This window comes from Crocodylus siamensis, chromosome 5, assembly GCF_052110815.1.
Source record: "Crocodylus siamensis isolate JL-2025a chromosome 5, ASM5211081v1, whole genome shotgun sequence".
Lineage (NCBI taxonomy): Eukaryota > Metazoa > Chordata > Crocodylia > Crocodylidae > Crocodylus > Crocodylus siamensis.
In genome coordinates this window covers 1842763-1856984 of record NC_143399.1, presented here as the reverse complement: position 1 = coordinate 1856984, position 14222 = coordinate 1842763, and the positions used below count along the sequence as shown (strand labels likewise).

Below are 14222 nucleotides of genomic sequence, written 5' to 3'. Positions count from 1 at the left end.
CACGGGGGGGGGGGCAGGATGCTCTCCGCTCCCATTGGCTGCAGCCCGGGGAGCTGGGCGGCCGCTTCCGGTGGCGAACGCGGAAGTGCCGGAAGTCCGCGCGGGCGGCCATGGCGGGGGAGCAGCTAGACGCGACCATTGAGCCGCCGCCGGGGGGGAGGCCGGGTAGGGGGCATGTTCCTGGTACCCCTCCTCCACCACGGGCAGAGCTCTGATGCCCCCGGGCACAAGGGGTTAATTCAAACCCACACCCCCGGGCCACAAGGTGTTAATCAATAACCCTGCAAAGGGGGGGGGGCAAGGCTCTGATGCCCCCGGGCACAAGGGGTTAATTCATTCCGCTCCCCTGGGGCAGGAGGGGTTAATTAATACTCCTGCAGGGGGAAGCTCTGATCGCCCTGGGGTAGAAAGGGTTAAACCATGCTCCTGGCTGGGGTGGGGACAGGAGTTCGATGCCCTTGGGGCTGAGAGGGTTAATTCATACCTCTGCTGGGGGGGCAAGGCTGTCCTACCCCCTGGGGCTGAGGGGGCTGGGCGTTGAGACCCCCTGGGGCTGCGAGGGTTAACTAATCCCCCCGGGGTGGGGGGGAATCTTGCTGTGACTGGTGCTGAGCACCGCTGCCGTCTCCTGGCTTGTTTCAGACGCGGGTCCAGAGCGGGGCAGCGAGCGCCCCCGGCCCGTGGTGGTTCTGCTCGGCTGGGGGGGCTGCAAAGACCAGCATCTGGCGAAGTACAGCACCGTCTACCGGGAGAGGGTGAGTAGCTCGCCCCTACTGCCCTGGGGTCCCGTCCCGTCAGCCCCTGCTCCAGGCAGGATCGTGGGCGTCTAAACCGTCCCGCGCAAGCGTCCGTCTAGTTCATTCCGAACGAAACCGGACGAGCGACCTCGCGCGGGCGCTGGCCCGGTGCCCTGAAACACCACGGGCGCCGACTTGGCGCCGGTAAAGCGGCGGGGGAGAGCTGTCGCTATCCAGCTGCTGCAAGGACGGGAAATCATTCAAATACATTTGAGGTCCTGGGCTGCAGTGAGGCTGTTTTGGGGCTAATTTCTCTCCCGTGCACTGGTAAAAGGATTATTCTGTTCAGAGAAGCCCTAAGCCAGGGGCAGGCAGTTATTTTGGGCCGCCTACTGAGTTTTGGCAAGCCATCAAGGGCCGCACGACAGGCAGCCAGGGGCAGATAAATGTTAATTTTTCTACATTTTTTAGGGGCCCTGTGGGCTGGATAGAATGGCCTGGCGGTTCGCATCCAGCCCGCAGGCCGTGTTTTGCCCACCCCTGCCGTAAGCACTCTGCATCCTCATGTAGCACAGTGGTAGATTCGCTGCATGTTGTCTTTAAGGCCCCAGCTGTAGGGGCAGGTAGGAGGCAGAAAGTGCTTCTTAAAAGGAAATCCTCCCCTATCCAAACCTCGGAAATAATCGAAGATTGTGAAACTTGCACGACTTCATCCTCCATGTTTCTGCACTCCTAACAGGGGCAGTGAGGGTGAAAACACAGTCTCCTCGCCCCAGCAGGGCTGATGCAAGAGCTGAAGAAAGAATTCACTCCCCTGTGGTTCATTCAACTCTTGCCTTTTGTGCGAAGGCTAATGAGCATCCTCATTAGGGGAGTTCTTGTGGCTTGAGGGACATCCACAAGGGATTAGCGTGGTACTCCCAAATTCATTTTCTCCTTTGGGGAACAGATGGCAGTCATGCCTTGTCACTCCCCACCTGGATGAGGTTTTGCTGCGGTGACCCAGAGGAGAAAGGTGGTGACTCGATCTGTCCCGTTGCCAATCCCTTAAATCATCCGTTCCCCTTTGGAAAGTCCTTGTTTTGTTGGCCTAGGGCATGACTGAGGCTGATGGCATTAGGACCTAGAGAAACTGAAATCCATTATTCTTCTCAGTAGCGGGAATGGACTTTGTTCTGAATCCAAAAATGTTTCCAATATAAATGCCAATGTTCATTAAGAAGCATTACCCAGCCTCCCTGCTGTTAATATTTAACCCAGCTGGTTCGGAAGGACTTGATCAGAGGGATCATGGCTGGTAACACCTGCACGTTATTAGCTGGAGGTGAGGTTTGGGTTTGGGTTTAGGTGGGAATCGCTCATGGAAACAGCATCGGCAGTGATTTAGGTAGGTTGTTGCAAGGTGCTTATGCTATTGGGCTCAAAATGTCACCAGGCGGGAACTGGAAGACATTCTTCTCTCACACGCACGTAGCCTTGTGAGCGTGTCAGATGTGCCAAAGGTGAGCGAGGTGGTTTCTGCTCCTCAGAAACTTCCTGCAGTGGTCCTGAAGAAGGGTTGCTGTATCAGAGAGCTATTGACACAGCGGCCACCCAGAATCAAGCTGGGCCCGTGGGTTCATGAAGGAACCCAAGAGTGGCTCTAGGTTCCCACGTCCAGTCCTCTGCTGTCACAGGCAGCTGCCTCCTTTGACCCTTTTCCAAACTTACCAGGCTTAGAGTGTCTAAGGTTTTTGCCTCTGAAGCTCCTGAACATGAGCTCTGTCTTGCCACTTGCCTACTGGGTGGCGTGCGAAGCCCCTGATGACAGCCTCTGTCTTTTCCTCTCAGGGCTGCACAGTGATCCGCTACACAGCTCCCTGGAGAATGGTGTTTTTCTCAGAATCCTGCAGCATCCGATCCCTCCGGACCCCTGCGCAGCAGCTCCTGCAACTGCTCTTTGACCACAGGCTCGAGAAGAACCCGCTGCTGTTTCACGTCTTCAGTAATGGCGGCGTCATGCTGTACCGCTACATCGTCGAGCTGCTCCATACGCACAGGCGGTTCAAGTACCTCCGGGTGGTAGGCACCGTCTTTGACAGCAGCCCCGGCAGGCGGAACGTGCTGGGCAGCCTCCGTGCCTTGGCAGCAATCTTGTCCTCAACGAACGTGCTGCTCCGGTCCTCCCTCCTGCTTGTGTTTGCTGCCATGGTTGTGATTCTGCGGATCATGCTGTATCCTCTGACCCGCTTTCTTCATGAGAACCATTACGACGCCCTGCTGAAAGGTCCCTCGAGGTGGCCTGAGCTCTATCTCTACTCCAAGGCTGACAAAATCATCAAGGCCAGCGACGTAGAGCTCATGGCTGAGGCACGGCGGCAGCACGGTGTCCCAGTGAAGGCGGTCGACTTCTTGGACTCTGCTCACGTCAGCCACCTTCGGGCCCACCCCTCCTGTTACACCAGCCTGTGTGGCTCCTTCCTGTCTGACTGCATTGGGGGCTCATAGCTGCTCTGAGACATAGTCCAGCACGTGCTGCCTTAGACAGGGACCAGACTGCTGTCTCGCCATGCCCCTCTCTCCCTTCAACACTTCTCTGCTGTCAGTAAAGTCCTGAGCTGCCCAGAAGGTGATGGCAAAGAACTCCTGCTTCCTCTGCAGGCCTTGCCATTGCTAAACACAGGTCTTCGGGCCAGTCGGAGGGACAGGTCAGGCAAGGAGACAGGAGACCGGTGTAATTGTATGGCAGGGGTTGCAATTCTGACCCTGTTGAAGTCACTGGGATTTTGAAGGAGGCCTAGGTTTCACAATAAGGGGGTTGGGGGAGAAGCAAGCTATCACACTGGGGAGTGCCGCATAACCCTTCCTGCCCCTTTGTTAGCTGCTTTCCCGGCTGTCTCCCCCATTCTGACCCCACCACTGTCTCTGCCCACTATGCATCACTTCCATTGCAAACATCCCCTGTGGTGTCTACCAGAACCAGGATCTTCAGTCTCCCTTCCTCTCCTGCCGTTCCTGCCACCTTGCAGCAGTTAGTGGGAGCTCTGCAGGGTGGCATGGTTCTTCCGCTCACCAGCTGTCTTGCCCCAACCCCAGGGCATTGCAGGGTTTGTGACCAGGCCCCCAGATCAAACATGGGGTCTCAGGAAGGGTGGTGTGTGGAAGTGTGACCGAGTTGTCAGCCTGGCTCCATTTCACTGGGCCTGGAGAGGATGGTAGCAGGCCTGAGCTCCTCTTTGGGCTCCAGCCTTGTCAGCCATCTGACTTTAAAGCTTTTGGCGGAAGAGTAAAAAGAAATAAGATGTGAAGTGTACGTGTCTTGTGACTGTCTTTGTCGCCTCTTCACCCCAGCCCTCCGGTGGGGGACAGATGGGTAGATTCACCCATCTGCTAAGCTGCCCATATGGGAGGTCAGCATGGGACTCTGTAACCCTGTTGCTACCTCCAGTCCCGGCCCCAGATCTCCTGGGGCTTGGAGAAGCCGCATCCTCTGATTGTGCTGGGCTGGGCTTCGTTCCCAACTTGTGTCCCGTGATCCACGTGTGCTCCACACGCACAGGCGTCCCAGGCTGCCTGGCGAAGCGTGTTTGATGGCAAGAGCCTTAAACAGAAAACGTGCTGCCGTTTGGTTTTCCGGGCGTGGGGAATGAGGGGTGAAAGCAGACGGTGGGTTATACTGCAGGCTGCTTATAACGAACTGGTTCCATCTGTGCAGATCTGTCTGCATGTTCTTGGCTCCTGGCTTTTGTCGGGCCGAGAAGGGGTGGACTGAACTGCAGCCGTATGGCTCGAGCTCCTGGAAATGCCTGACTCTTCCTGGCGAAGCCAGATCTGGTGTCGGGTCTCAGAAATGTTATCTAAAGTTACCAGTGCAGCCATTGTACTGACCACAAGGTGCGGTAGGTTATTTCCCCAGCCAGTGCCATGCTTTCCCCCTGCTTACCTCCTCTTCAGCCTCTCTGATGTAAAGCAAAGCAGAAGGGGCCCCAGGTATTTCACTGAGAGATCTGAGCCAGAACTTGCCCCACGAATGCTCTTGTTAAATATCTACTTTGAGATCTGCCCTGATTTGCAAGAAGCGAGGCCTGTACCATGGTTCTCCGAGGTTTATACTACACAAATACCCCTTGCCATTACCGGAACAAGTGAGAGCCGCCTTCTGCAGCACCGAAGGGCCCTTTTACATCATCTTTGGCTGTGTACAGAGGAGCTTTTGTTGCTGGTGGAAAGCAGTGTGCTGCACGTTACGACAGCTGCATGATCCCTCCATCTCCAGGGAGCTGAGCCACGGGACGCTGAGCATTTGATGGAAACAACGGGGAAAGGAGGAAAAAAAATCCAACTTGGAACTTCGCAAAGTCCTTTGTGATAAAGAGAACGGCTTTTCCTGGTGGTCTCCACACAGCAAACACTAGGACACATGCCGAAAAGGCAAACGGATCCTGGCACCGACCCTCCCAGCTGCTGTGCTAAATGGCACTTGTCAGGACACCATTTCCCCTCTCCCCCACTCACCACCGCTGCGGATAATCTATAGGTATCTGGGAATAGAAAAAAGGAGGGGGCTATAGACGGGTCCGAAATCTCGCTGGAGAAAAGAGTTCACATCTGGTTTTCAGGTGTCCGTCTGTGATGACTGTCTGCTCATCATGGACACACCCTGGGATGTCGCAGCTGCCTTTTGCATATGGGGGATAGAGAGAATAGCAGAGTGCCGCTATGTCTCAGCGCTGTCGAGGCCTCAGAGACATCTCGCTACCTGGGAGGAGCTGACTGCCAACTGATCCCAATGGCACTGCAACCTCCGCCAAACGCCATCCCCCTTGGAGGTAAGGTCTCTTACCCTCAACGCAGAGAAAGCAAAAGGAGAGAAATCCCAGCCTGTGGCCTGCTCTCCCCTGCGGAAAGACCTGCAACTCCTGGGCTCAACGACTGGGCTCGTAAGACCCTCAAGTCCCATCAATGAGCCGTGGTAGAGCTCATCCTCAAACGGAGAGATGGCCACCGCTGATCTAGCAGCCTAAAGACACTCTGGCCTTGTGCCTACGTGTATAAGCAGGGGTGTGAATGAACCAGAAAGGAAATGCTCCAGAGGCCAGCTCCAGTTGGGTTCATTTTAATAAACAGCTTTTTCTTTTTTTAATTGCCAGCTTGCTGCCAGCACAGCATCCTGACTCGGTGCCACGAGCTCCGTCAGCCGAGCGGGGGTGGTCCAGGCGGGATCGGGACTTGTGACGTGTCACGCCGCGGGGAAAGCGTTCCCTCAGCTCGCTACAGCCGCTGGCGTTCCCACCCTCCGGAGCCAGCCACGGAGCCAGGGCTGTATTTTTGTTTCTGAACATCAAACCAATGAGTTGTAGGACGGTAAAAGCTCTCCTAAGGATCAGAGATAATAAAGGAAAGGTTATTAAACTAACCAGCGCTCGCCTCGGCCCCGGTGGCTGCTGTGGCGGCATTTATAGAAACGTTTAAGCTGATTTCATGGTACACACCTCATAAATTAATACAGTCACCCCAGACTGGGAGATCCGCGGCTCAGATTTGTTGACTCCGGCACCGCGCGGCGGCCGAGCCCCCAGCCGGCGCTGCTATGCGGGAGCCCGGCGAGTAGGTGGCAGCACTGAAGCATCGATCCGTCTGCTTTCCTGGCCGTGGAGACCCCGAGCAGGGTGCTTGCGGGCCTGGCATGATGAATACGCCCTCATCCAGAGGCAGGACGAACGGGCGCTCGTGGGGCAGCTGGGTTATGGAATAAGCCGCACGCACCCAGCTGCAGGGGTCTGCTGGTTGAGCCACATCCTGTCGCCCTAACAGTGGCTGTGCCCAGGAGATTATTTAGCATGTGGCAGGGCCGGAGAGCCAGCTGGTTGGTCTCTTACCCGTTCCCCTGCGGCACGCGCCACTTTGCTGCCCACGCTTTCTGGGGCTCCCGTGCAACAGCTCACGAGACCAGTCGTTCCTGTCGGAAGAGGCACAGGCGCGTAGTGCTCGGATCGCAAGCAAAACCAAGGGGCGTTTTCTAGTAAAAATCTTTGCCATTGGGAAGCCAGTGCTGGTGGGGAGGCCCAGGTACGTTGGTAAAGACGATGCAGGAGCAGCAGGGGATGCAAGTCTCACACCTGCCGGCTCCTGATTTACCTATAACTTGAAACCTTGAATTCTTCTGCACCCCAAGAAAACCAGGCTTATCAAATCAGGAAGGGGCCCTCAGCCCCTGGGGAATTGTGTCACTAGGGCTGGTGCTCCAAGCTGGGCTCACTTTGTCACACTCAGGTCCACAAGCCCAGGGTGAGCGTGAACAGACAAACTGGTTGTCTCTTCTCCTTCCCCATCGCCAGTGCCAGCTGCTGTTCCCCTGGTGAGGAGGGCTGGGGTGGTGCCCAGGGTCTCTCTGCAAGGTGCTGCTGCTGGGTCAGCATGCTCAGCCCTTTCCCGGGCACCGGAAATCTTCAAGCCGTTTGCTCTGGAGCGCAGGCTGCCGTCTCTTTGCTTAGGGACAGTTAATGCTGTTCATTTCTGCAGGGCAGAGCACTGTGTGGGTCCAGGGACCAGGGAAAAATGTTCAGAGCTGCTGGTGCAGTCTCCATCCTTGGAGGTTTTCAAGACCCGGATTGACAAAGCCTGGCTGGGATGATGTAGCTGGGGCTGGTCCTGCTTGGAGCAGGGGGTTGCACTAAATGCGACTTCCTGAGCTCCCTTCAACCCTAGTTTTCTACGAACCTGTGAATTTCTCATGGACCCAGTTCATGTTCTCTGCATAGGAGCAAACGGTGCTATGATCCAAGCCTGACGGGATCCTCTGGGCCCTGACAGTGAGCCGCGGGCACCGCTGGGGTTTCCAGTGAAGACCTGGCTGGTGCAAAACACGCCCCTGCATGCATAGCTCCTGTGGGCAGCCCAGGGAGGCAGGTGCTGTGTCACCCAAGGATTTGGGAGGACTCTCTTGCCCCTTCTGGAGTCTGGGCATCATGAGGCCCCACAAGCCAGCTCCCTCCAAAAGGCTCCTGATGTCCACAGAAACCACGGGCTCGTGTCAAGGATGTTCCCCGGGTGGCAGGGACCTGGATCCGGACTTGCCAGCTCCCAGGCTATGGGGACAGTCCCATTCAGCTTGGGCCACTGAGTATTTAAGGCTTTTGTGCAACATGGAATAACTTTGGCAGGACCCTCGGGTCCCGAACAGGTCCAAGGACAGGCAGGGGAGCCCCTGCTTCTCCCGGCTGCGTTTTGCTGTAGCTTGTTCTGTCCTAACTCCGGGAAAGTCTTTGGGACGTGGGGCCTGGAGAGCAGCAGGTTTAAATCCTCCCCTTCTCCCGGGCTCAGGTGCTCGTGTCTCCTCACCTTGCTCAGGTGTCACCCGAGCCCAGTGAGACGCGGTCGGGTTTTGCAGCCGAAGAGAAACTGCTAAAGAGTGAAAGCAAAGCAGATAGTCCTGGTTAAACCCCAGGCACCACCAGGAGAGGGGCTTGAAAAGCCGATGCTGCATTTCCCAGCCCTAACCCTGTAAATCAGGCACCAAGAAATCCCCACTGAAACACACTCCTCCCTGCACAGATCTCACCTCGACTGCAAACAGACACCACATGTATCCCGGGATAATCCATTTTAATCCCAGGACAAAGTGCCGGCGTACAGACATCCATTTCTATCATCCTGGGATAAATCCTAAACAAGTTTCCGGGATAAGGAGTTGTCACAATTTATCCCGGGATACTGCTAGTACAGCTGTACAGTTACCCCAGCATTGCATCATTGAATCATGGGCAGGAAAGCGGCACGGCATTCAGCTGCTGATTAGAAGGGCGATGTGTGGACACGCCAATCCCGGGATATTTTTGTTCCAGAACAACCACAGGCACAACTTCTCCGGGGACAAATGCAACGTCTGGTCCTAGTCCTGAAGAGAGGAGGAGAGACAGAAGCGACTGCATTTGACAGACGTGAGTTGGGCTGCTTCATGCGCAGCTGGAAGAGGCCCAGAGGAGGTAGAGGATCCCATCGGAGCGGGACAGAGCCACGGGACCGGGGCCGTAGGGAGGACAGCGGTCATTGCCCTCGGCGACCGGCAGGTGACAGCACCGGCAGGGATGGTGCTAGGTTCAGTTCTCTGCCGGCTGCGTGCGGGGGGCTCCAGACAGCGGCCGTTCCCCAGCCGCTGGGCAAGGCCCGGCGTGAGCGGCAGCACACGGGGGCCAATGCTCCAGCCCCGAGCTGCACACGGAGGGTCCCAGACCCGTGGGAGCTGCAGGGTCACCTCCAGGCCAAGCCCCCCAGAGGCAGGATCAGGCCTGTGCAGACCAGCCCGGACAAACCCCGGATCTGAGCAACACGACACAGTTACCCCTGGCAGCCCCGGGCATTGCCCCTGCCTCCGGGAAAGCAGGGGGCCACGGCCACCAACGTCCTGCTGCTGCAAAGGACGCTCCCGAAGCCCCAGGCCCAGGCCCAGGCCGTGCCCCCACTGCAGAGGAAGGCAACCCCCCCCCCCACCCCAGTCCAGACCAGTCTGAGCAGGGGGGAAATCCCTTCCTGCCCCAGTGCAGCGTTGGGCTGAGCCTGAGCGTGGGGGCAAGACCCTCCCGCCAGGACCCTGCGGGGTGGGTGACCAGCAGGTGTCACGCTTGGGGCCATGGTCCCGCTGCCCAGTCGCTAGTGAAACTGCCCCCCGGCCCGGACAGACCCCAGGACCCCCTGGACCCTCCCCGTGTGATGGTGAACCACCAGCAACCTTACCTCGGCCGGATTTGGGGCCATCGGGACGGGCAGGAGAAGCACAGAATAGCCGTGCACCCTCGCCCAGGGCCATTCCCATCCCCTGCCCCAGCTGCTGCTCTGCTTTCTGCTCCTTGTTCCAGGCTCCTGGTCTTACTCCGTTGCTCTGCTTTTTGCTCCCTGCTCCATCTGCTGCTCCGCTTTCTGCTCCCTGCCCTATTTGCTGCCGTGTGCCCGCTCCCTCCCCACGCTGCCATGTGCCGTGCCCAGAGGCCGCAGGTGCCACGCGTGGCAGGCACGCTGCGGGTTGGCCACCCCTGTTCTCAAGGACCAGGGCGCTGTGCCCACGGGCAGGCTAGCAGAAGGCAGCCTGGTCAAGGCTGAGATGCAATGAACACTTGCCAGTCCCGCTCTCCCCCCGACTGCGGTCCCCGGGCCAGGCTGGGGTCCACTCAGGCCGCCCCAATCCGGCCACCGGACACGCATGGGCAGGCAGATGCACCTCAGCAGCCCTGACCTCCCGCTTTGATTAACGAGCTGACAATAGGGTATTGATAAGGAATTAACCTTGAGCTCTTCCAGCTCTGGTGTCAATAGAGCACGAGGCAAGTACACGCCTGTGATCGGAAATCTGTGCCGCCCGCGCCCGTGTCGATGTGGGAGCGCAGGGCCAGGGCCAAGGGGGCACGAAACCCAGGCGGGCACGGTGTGCGTGTGAATGAAGTCGCCAGGCTCCCCCACGAGTTGGGATGGGCACGGGATGGAGACTCTGCGCCCGGACCTGAGTCACAGGCCCAGCCGGGTCCGTGGGGCTGGCAGGGAGCTGAGGGTCACATCCTGCCCGAAGCAGGATCAGCCCCGTCCAAACCATCCCAGACAAACCCCGTGTCCAAGCTCGGAGCAACACGACACGGTCGCCCTGACACAGCCCCGGGTCATAGAGCGAGCCTGTGTAGGGCACCAGGTGTGTGTCGCTGTGCAAGCATGTATGCATACATACACGCACACGCATACATAGCAGGGTGGTGTACATGGGCACACATGCACATATGTGTAGCAGTGGTGTACCTGGTCTCTCTCTCTCTCTCTCTCTCTCACACACACGTAGCAGTGGGGTATACAGAGGCACGAGTGCACGTGTGTACGTGTGTAGTATTGGTGTACATGATCTCACACACACACACACAGAGCAATGGAGGACACATGGTCTAACACATTCAGGTAGCCATGTGGTGTACATGGACACACACACACACACACACACACACACACACACACACACACAGGTAGTAGTATGGTGCACATGGGTGTGTGTGCACACCTGTGTAGCAGTGGTGTACATGGTCTCTCTCTCTCTTTCTCTCACGCCCCCTCCCCCCAGCATGGTGTACAGGGGCATGCATGCACACCTGTGTAGTGGTGGTGTACATGGTCATGCGCGCGCGCACACACACACACACACACACACACACACACACATACACGTGTAGCAGTGTGGTTTCCACAGGCGCGTGAGGGCCGAGCTCCCTGTCTTGGTGCCAATCAGGCTGCGGGTAAGGGCTGAGCCTTGGCGCCAGGGGCTGCACAACCCAGCCAGCTCCGGACGCGGCGACAAGCTGCCCGGTCTCCGGGGCCCGCGGCCCTTGGCCCGGAGGAGGACGCGAGTCCCCCGTCCCCCGACATGGGGACAACCAAGATGGGGCGGCCCAAGAGCACGGCTCCCCAGGACCCGGCCCAGGGTCCAGCCAGCACCTCCCTTCCAGGAGGTTTTGTTTAATTAAGTGTTTTGCCTAATGGGATTGCCTCATTTCCATAACAACCTGGCGCGCTGTCGCCGGCCCAGCTCCCTCATTCATTACTGTTAATTAGATATGGATCCCCCCAGAAGGCGGCAGGGGTGATGGACGAGCCCCCTGACGCGCGCTATTACACATTAGCATTTGCTCAATACGTTCGATACATCACGGCCCCCGCCCTGCGCCCGCGCTTTAAATAAAATATTAGCGTCCTGTTGGGGGGATCCGGGCGCAGACGGGGCCCCGCGCCAGATGCTGCCCAGCCCCGAACCCCTTCCCCGGCATTCCCGTGACGCCCAGTCGTGCTCCCCGTTGCATCCCGGCCCGGTAAAGGGGGTCCGTGGGGGCCTGGCTGAGCCGGGGAACGTCCCGGGGGCAGGCGGCTTTGCGCCCTCTGTGCACGTGAGGGTTGGGCCCGGAGGCGCTCGTGCTTGTTAGACGCGAGGCTCTGGGAGAAAGACCGAGGCGGGTTTGATAAGAGGTTTCCAACCCCTGAAGGGTGATGGTAGAAAGGATGGAGATGGGCTGCGGGGTACAGGACTAGGAGCAATGGCCTCAACCTGCAGCAGGGGAAACTGAGGCTGGAGATGAGAAGGGACTTTCCCCGGAGGCTGGATGGGTTAGTTAGGGCTAATCCTGCCTCGAGCCGGGGGGGCTGGACTCGATGGGACCTCATGAGCTCCCTTGCCGCCCTGCTGTCCTGGTCACGGTCACCACTTGCACCAACTGTGCAGACGGGCCGCGCCGGCTCCCTGCCCTCGGTGGCCGATGCTGCACAAGCCCTCGTGGGCAGCACGACTGACGCACGTAGCAGGTTCGGGGTTTATTAGCTCCCTCGGGTGGGACACGATCAACACGCTGTAAACCACGGGGCGATGCATGGTGTCTCGGACCTCCAGGTCTCCGGTCCATGTACTCCCGCAATGCCCACACTTGCCGTGTCCGTATCTTGCTGTCCCCTTCACAGCCTCAGGACCTCTCAGGATAAAACCCCTGCACGGCTGCACCAGGAGCTCCCCCGCCGGCTCTCCTCTCTCGGGCTCTTAGCTCCCAACTGTTCGCCTGTCTCCAGCTCCTCTCATCTGTCTGCTTGTCTATAAGTCCTCTCCTTAAGATCCTCACTCCAGGCCTTTCCTGGGAATCTTATATCTTCCTGCCCGCTAATTATCCCTCTCCGCTGGCCCCATTGCCTAGGCAGGCTGCAATCAGCCCTTACAGCCACCGGCTGTGATCCCTGCCAGCCTGCGGCCTGCACCCGCGCTGCTACCCACGGCGCCGAGCTTCCTGCATTTAGCCCGGCAGGTAGGACGATAAAAGCTGCCGTGTGCTGCACCTGTGTTGCTCAGGCTCCTGCGTTGGAGGGCGAGTGATGGGCTGAGCGGGGTTTGCCCATTCCTCTCTCCTCTGCAGCCTCCAGCACTAAAAGGCTCGGTCCGTACCAGCTCCAGCCCCAAAGGACTGACCAGTTATTACTGACCTGCCCCAGAATCAAACCCATGGCCAAACCACATCCCGTCCATGTCTCTAACCAGCTCTGTGTGGGTCCCACAGCCCTCTGGCCCCTGCAGTTAGGGCAGAAATGTCCCAAACCCCCGTGCCCAGGGGGTCCAGGCTGGCGTGGACCTGGTTGTCCCGGCAGAGCCACGGGATCGCCTTGGCGTTGCTGCAGCAGAGCCGGCGCCGTCCCGTGAGCACGCAGGTGGGGCTCGGCCCGGAGCCGCCACGTCCGGGGAATCACCGCTGGGGCTGCCTGGGGGCACTCAGAAACACAAGGGGTGGGATGCCGGGGGCAGGGGGCTGCTTCGGGACCTCTGGCTGCAGAGGGGAATCGAATCGCCTCCTCTGGCATGTCTAGGGGCCCCCCTGTGAAGCAACCCGCCCCAACCTGGGAGGGTCTGGCCTAGCGCTGGGCTGCTCACGGCAAGGCGGGTCATAACGTCTGCTGGGGAACGTGCAAACAGACCAGCCTGAACACCCCCCGGGTGCTGGCACTGCATCCGTGTGTCAGGAGCCCCATAATGCTAACAGCCAAGGGGGATTCTCCTGCCACGGCAGGGCTTTCAGAGCAGGAGAGAGGCCCTGTGCGCCTCCCCGCCGCAGCATGGGGGTCCCCAAGGGCAGCGCAGCCCGGAGTGCCTGAAGTGGGGGTAAGGGGGCAGGTCTCAGCCCCTGGGGGCGGGGGCCCTTGTCCCACAGCCCCTGCTTGGGTGCTGGAGCTGCGCGGCGTCGGCCCAGCTCGGGGCACGCATGCTGCCCTCCCCACAGCGCTGGGAACAGGGCCTGGGGCACAGAGGCTCAGGCGGGGCAGGGACCGCAGCCCCAGGGGGGCGAGAGGGCAGAGCCGTGGAGAGGACCCAGGCATCCTGGCTTCCACCCCTGCCCCTGGCTCTACCCGCTTGACCCTCATCCCGTCCGCCAGCCTGGCCCCCCCGGCAGCTGCGCCCTGGGGTGACCGAGCCCAGGCCGCGCCGGCGCTGCCCGGGGGAGCCCGGCCGAGGGCGCTGGGGGGCTGTAACCTGCCCCGGGCGCTAACACAGGCCGCATGGAGCTGTTGGGGCTGCTCCCTCTGGCCCCGCGCCGGTCAAGGCAAATGACAAAATAATTCAGCTGTTGTGACTTCATTACCGAACCTGACCCCCCGCCACCCTCCCGGCATTGACCTTTGACCTCTCCAGGCCGGGGGCAGAGGGCAGCTGGATGCTGGTCAATGCTAATCGCTTCCTCATGGCTGGGCTGAGCTGGGAGGGAAGGGGATGCTTGCCCCCCTTCTTCAGCAGCGCCAGGGACCCAGGGGACCCCCCCAGCCTTGCTGTGCCCGGGGCTGGGGGCTCAAACTGCCCCCCGCAGCTCTCAGGCTCATGGTCACACTGGGCAGGTGTGTTGAAGCCAAGCTAATCCCCCCCACCACGCAGGGGTCTGGGGTGCAGGATGCCCGGGTCCTTTCCCTGAAGGGAAGCGGGGTGGTGCATTGGGGGGACCCCAAGCCCTGTCCCAGCTG

General features: G+C 59.3%; 1 protein-coding gene across 2 annotated transcripts; it reads left to right on the top strand.

Annotated features, from left to right (window-relative positions):
* The first annotated feature begins 84 nt into the window (after positions 1-84).
* TMEM53 (transmembrane protein 53) lies at positions 85-4024 on the top strand. Of its 2 annotated transcripts, none has more exons than XM_090049473.1 (3): positions 85-165; positions 643-755; positions 2568-4024. In XM_090049473.1, the coding sequence occupies exons 1-3, from the start codon at positions 111-113 to the stop codon at positions 3222-3224; spliced, it is 825 nt and encodes a 274-aa protein (XP_089905599.1). In that variant the 5' UTR covers positions 85-110; the 3' UTR covers positions 3225-4024. The 2 variants fall into 2 exon arrangements, with proteins under 2 accessions (XP_089905599.1, XP_089905598.1); XM_090049472.1 differs by having other exon boundaries at positions 131-265.
* Positions 4025-14222: the final 10198 nt, after the last annotated feature.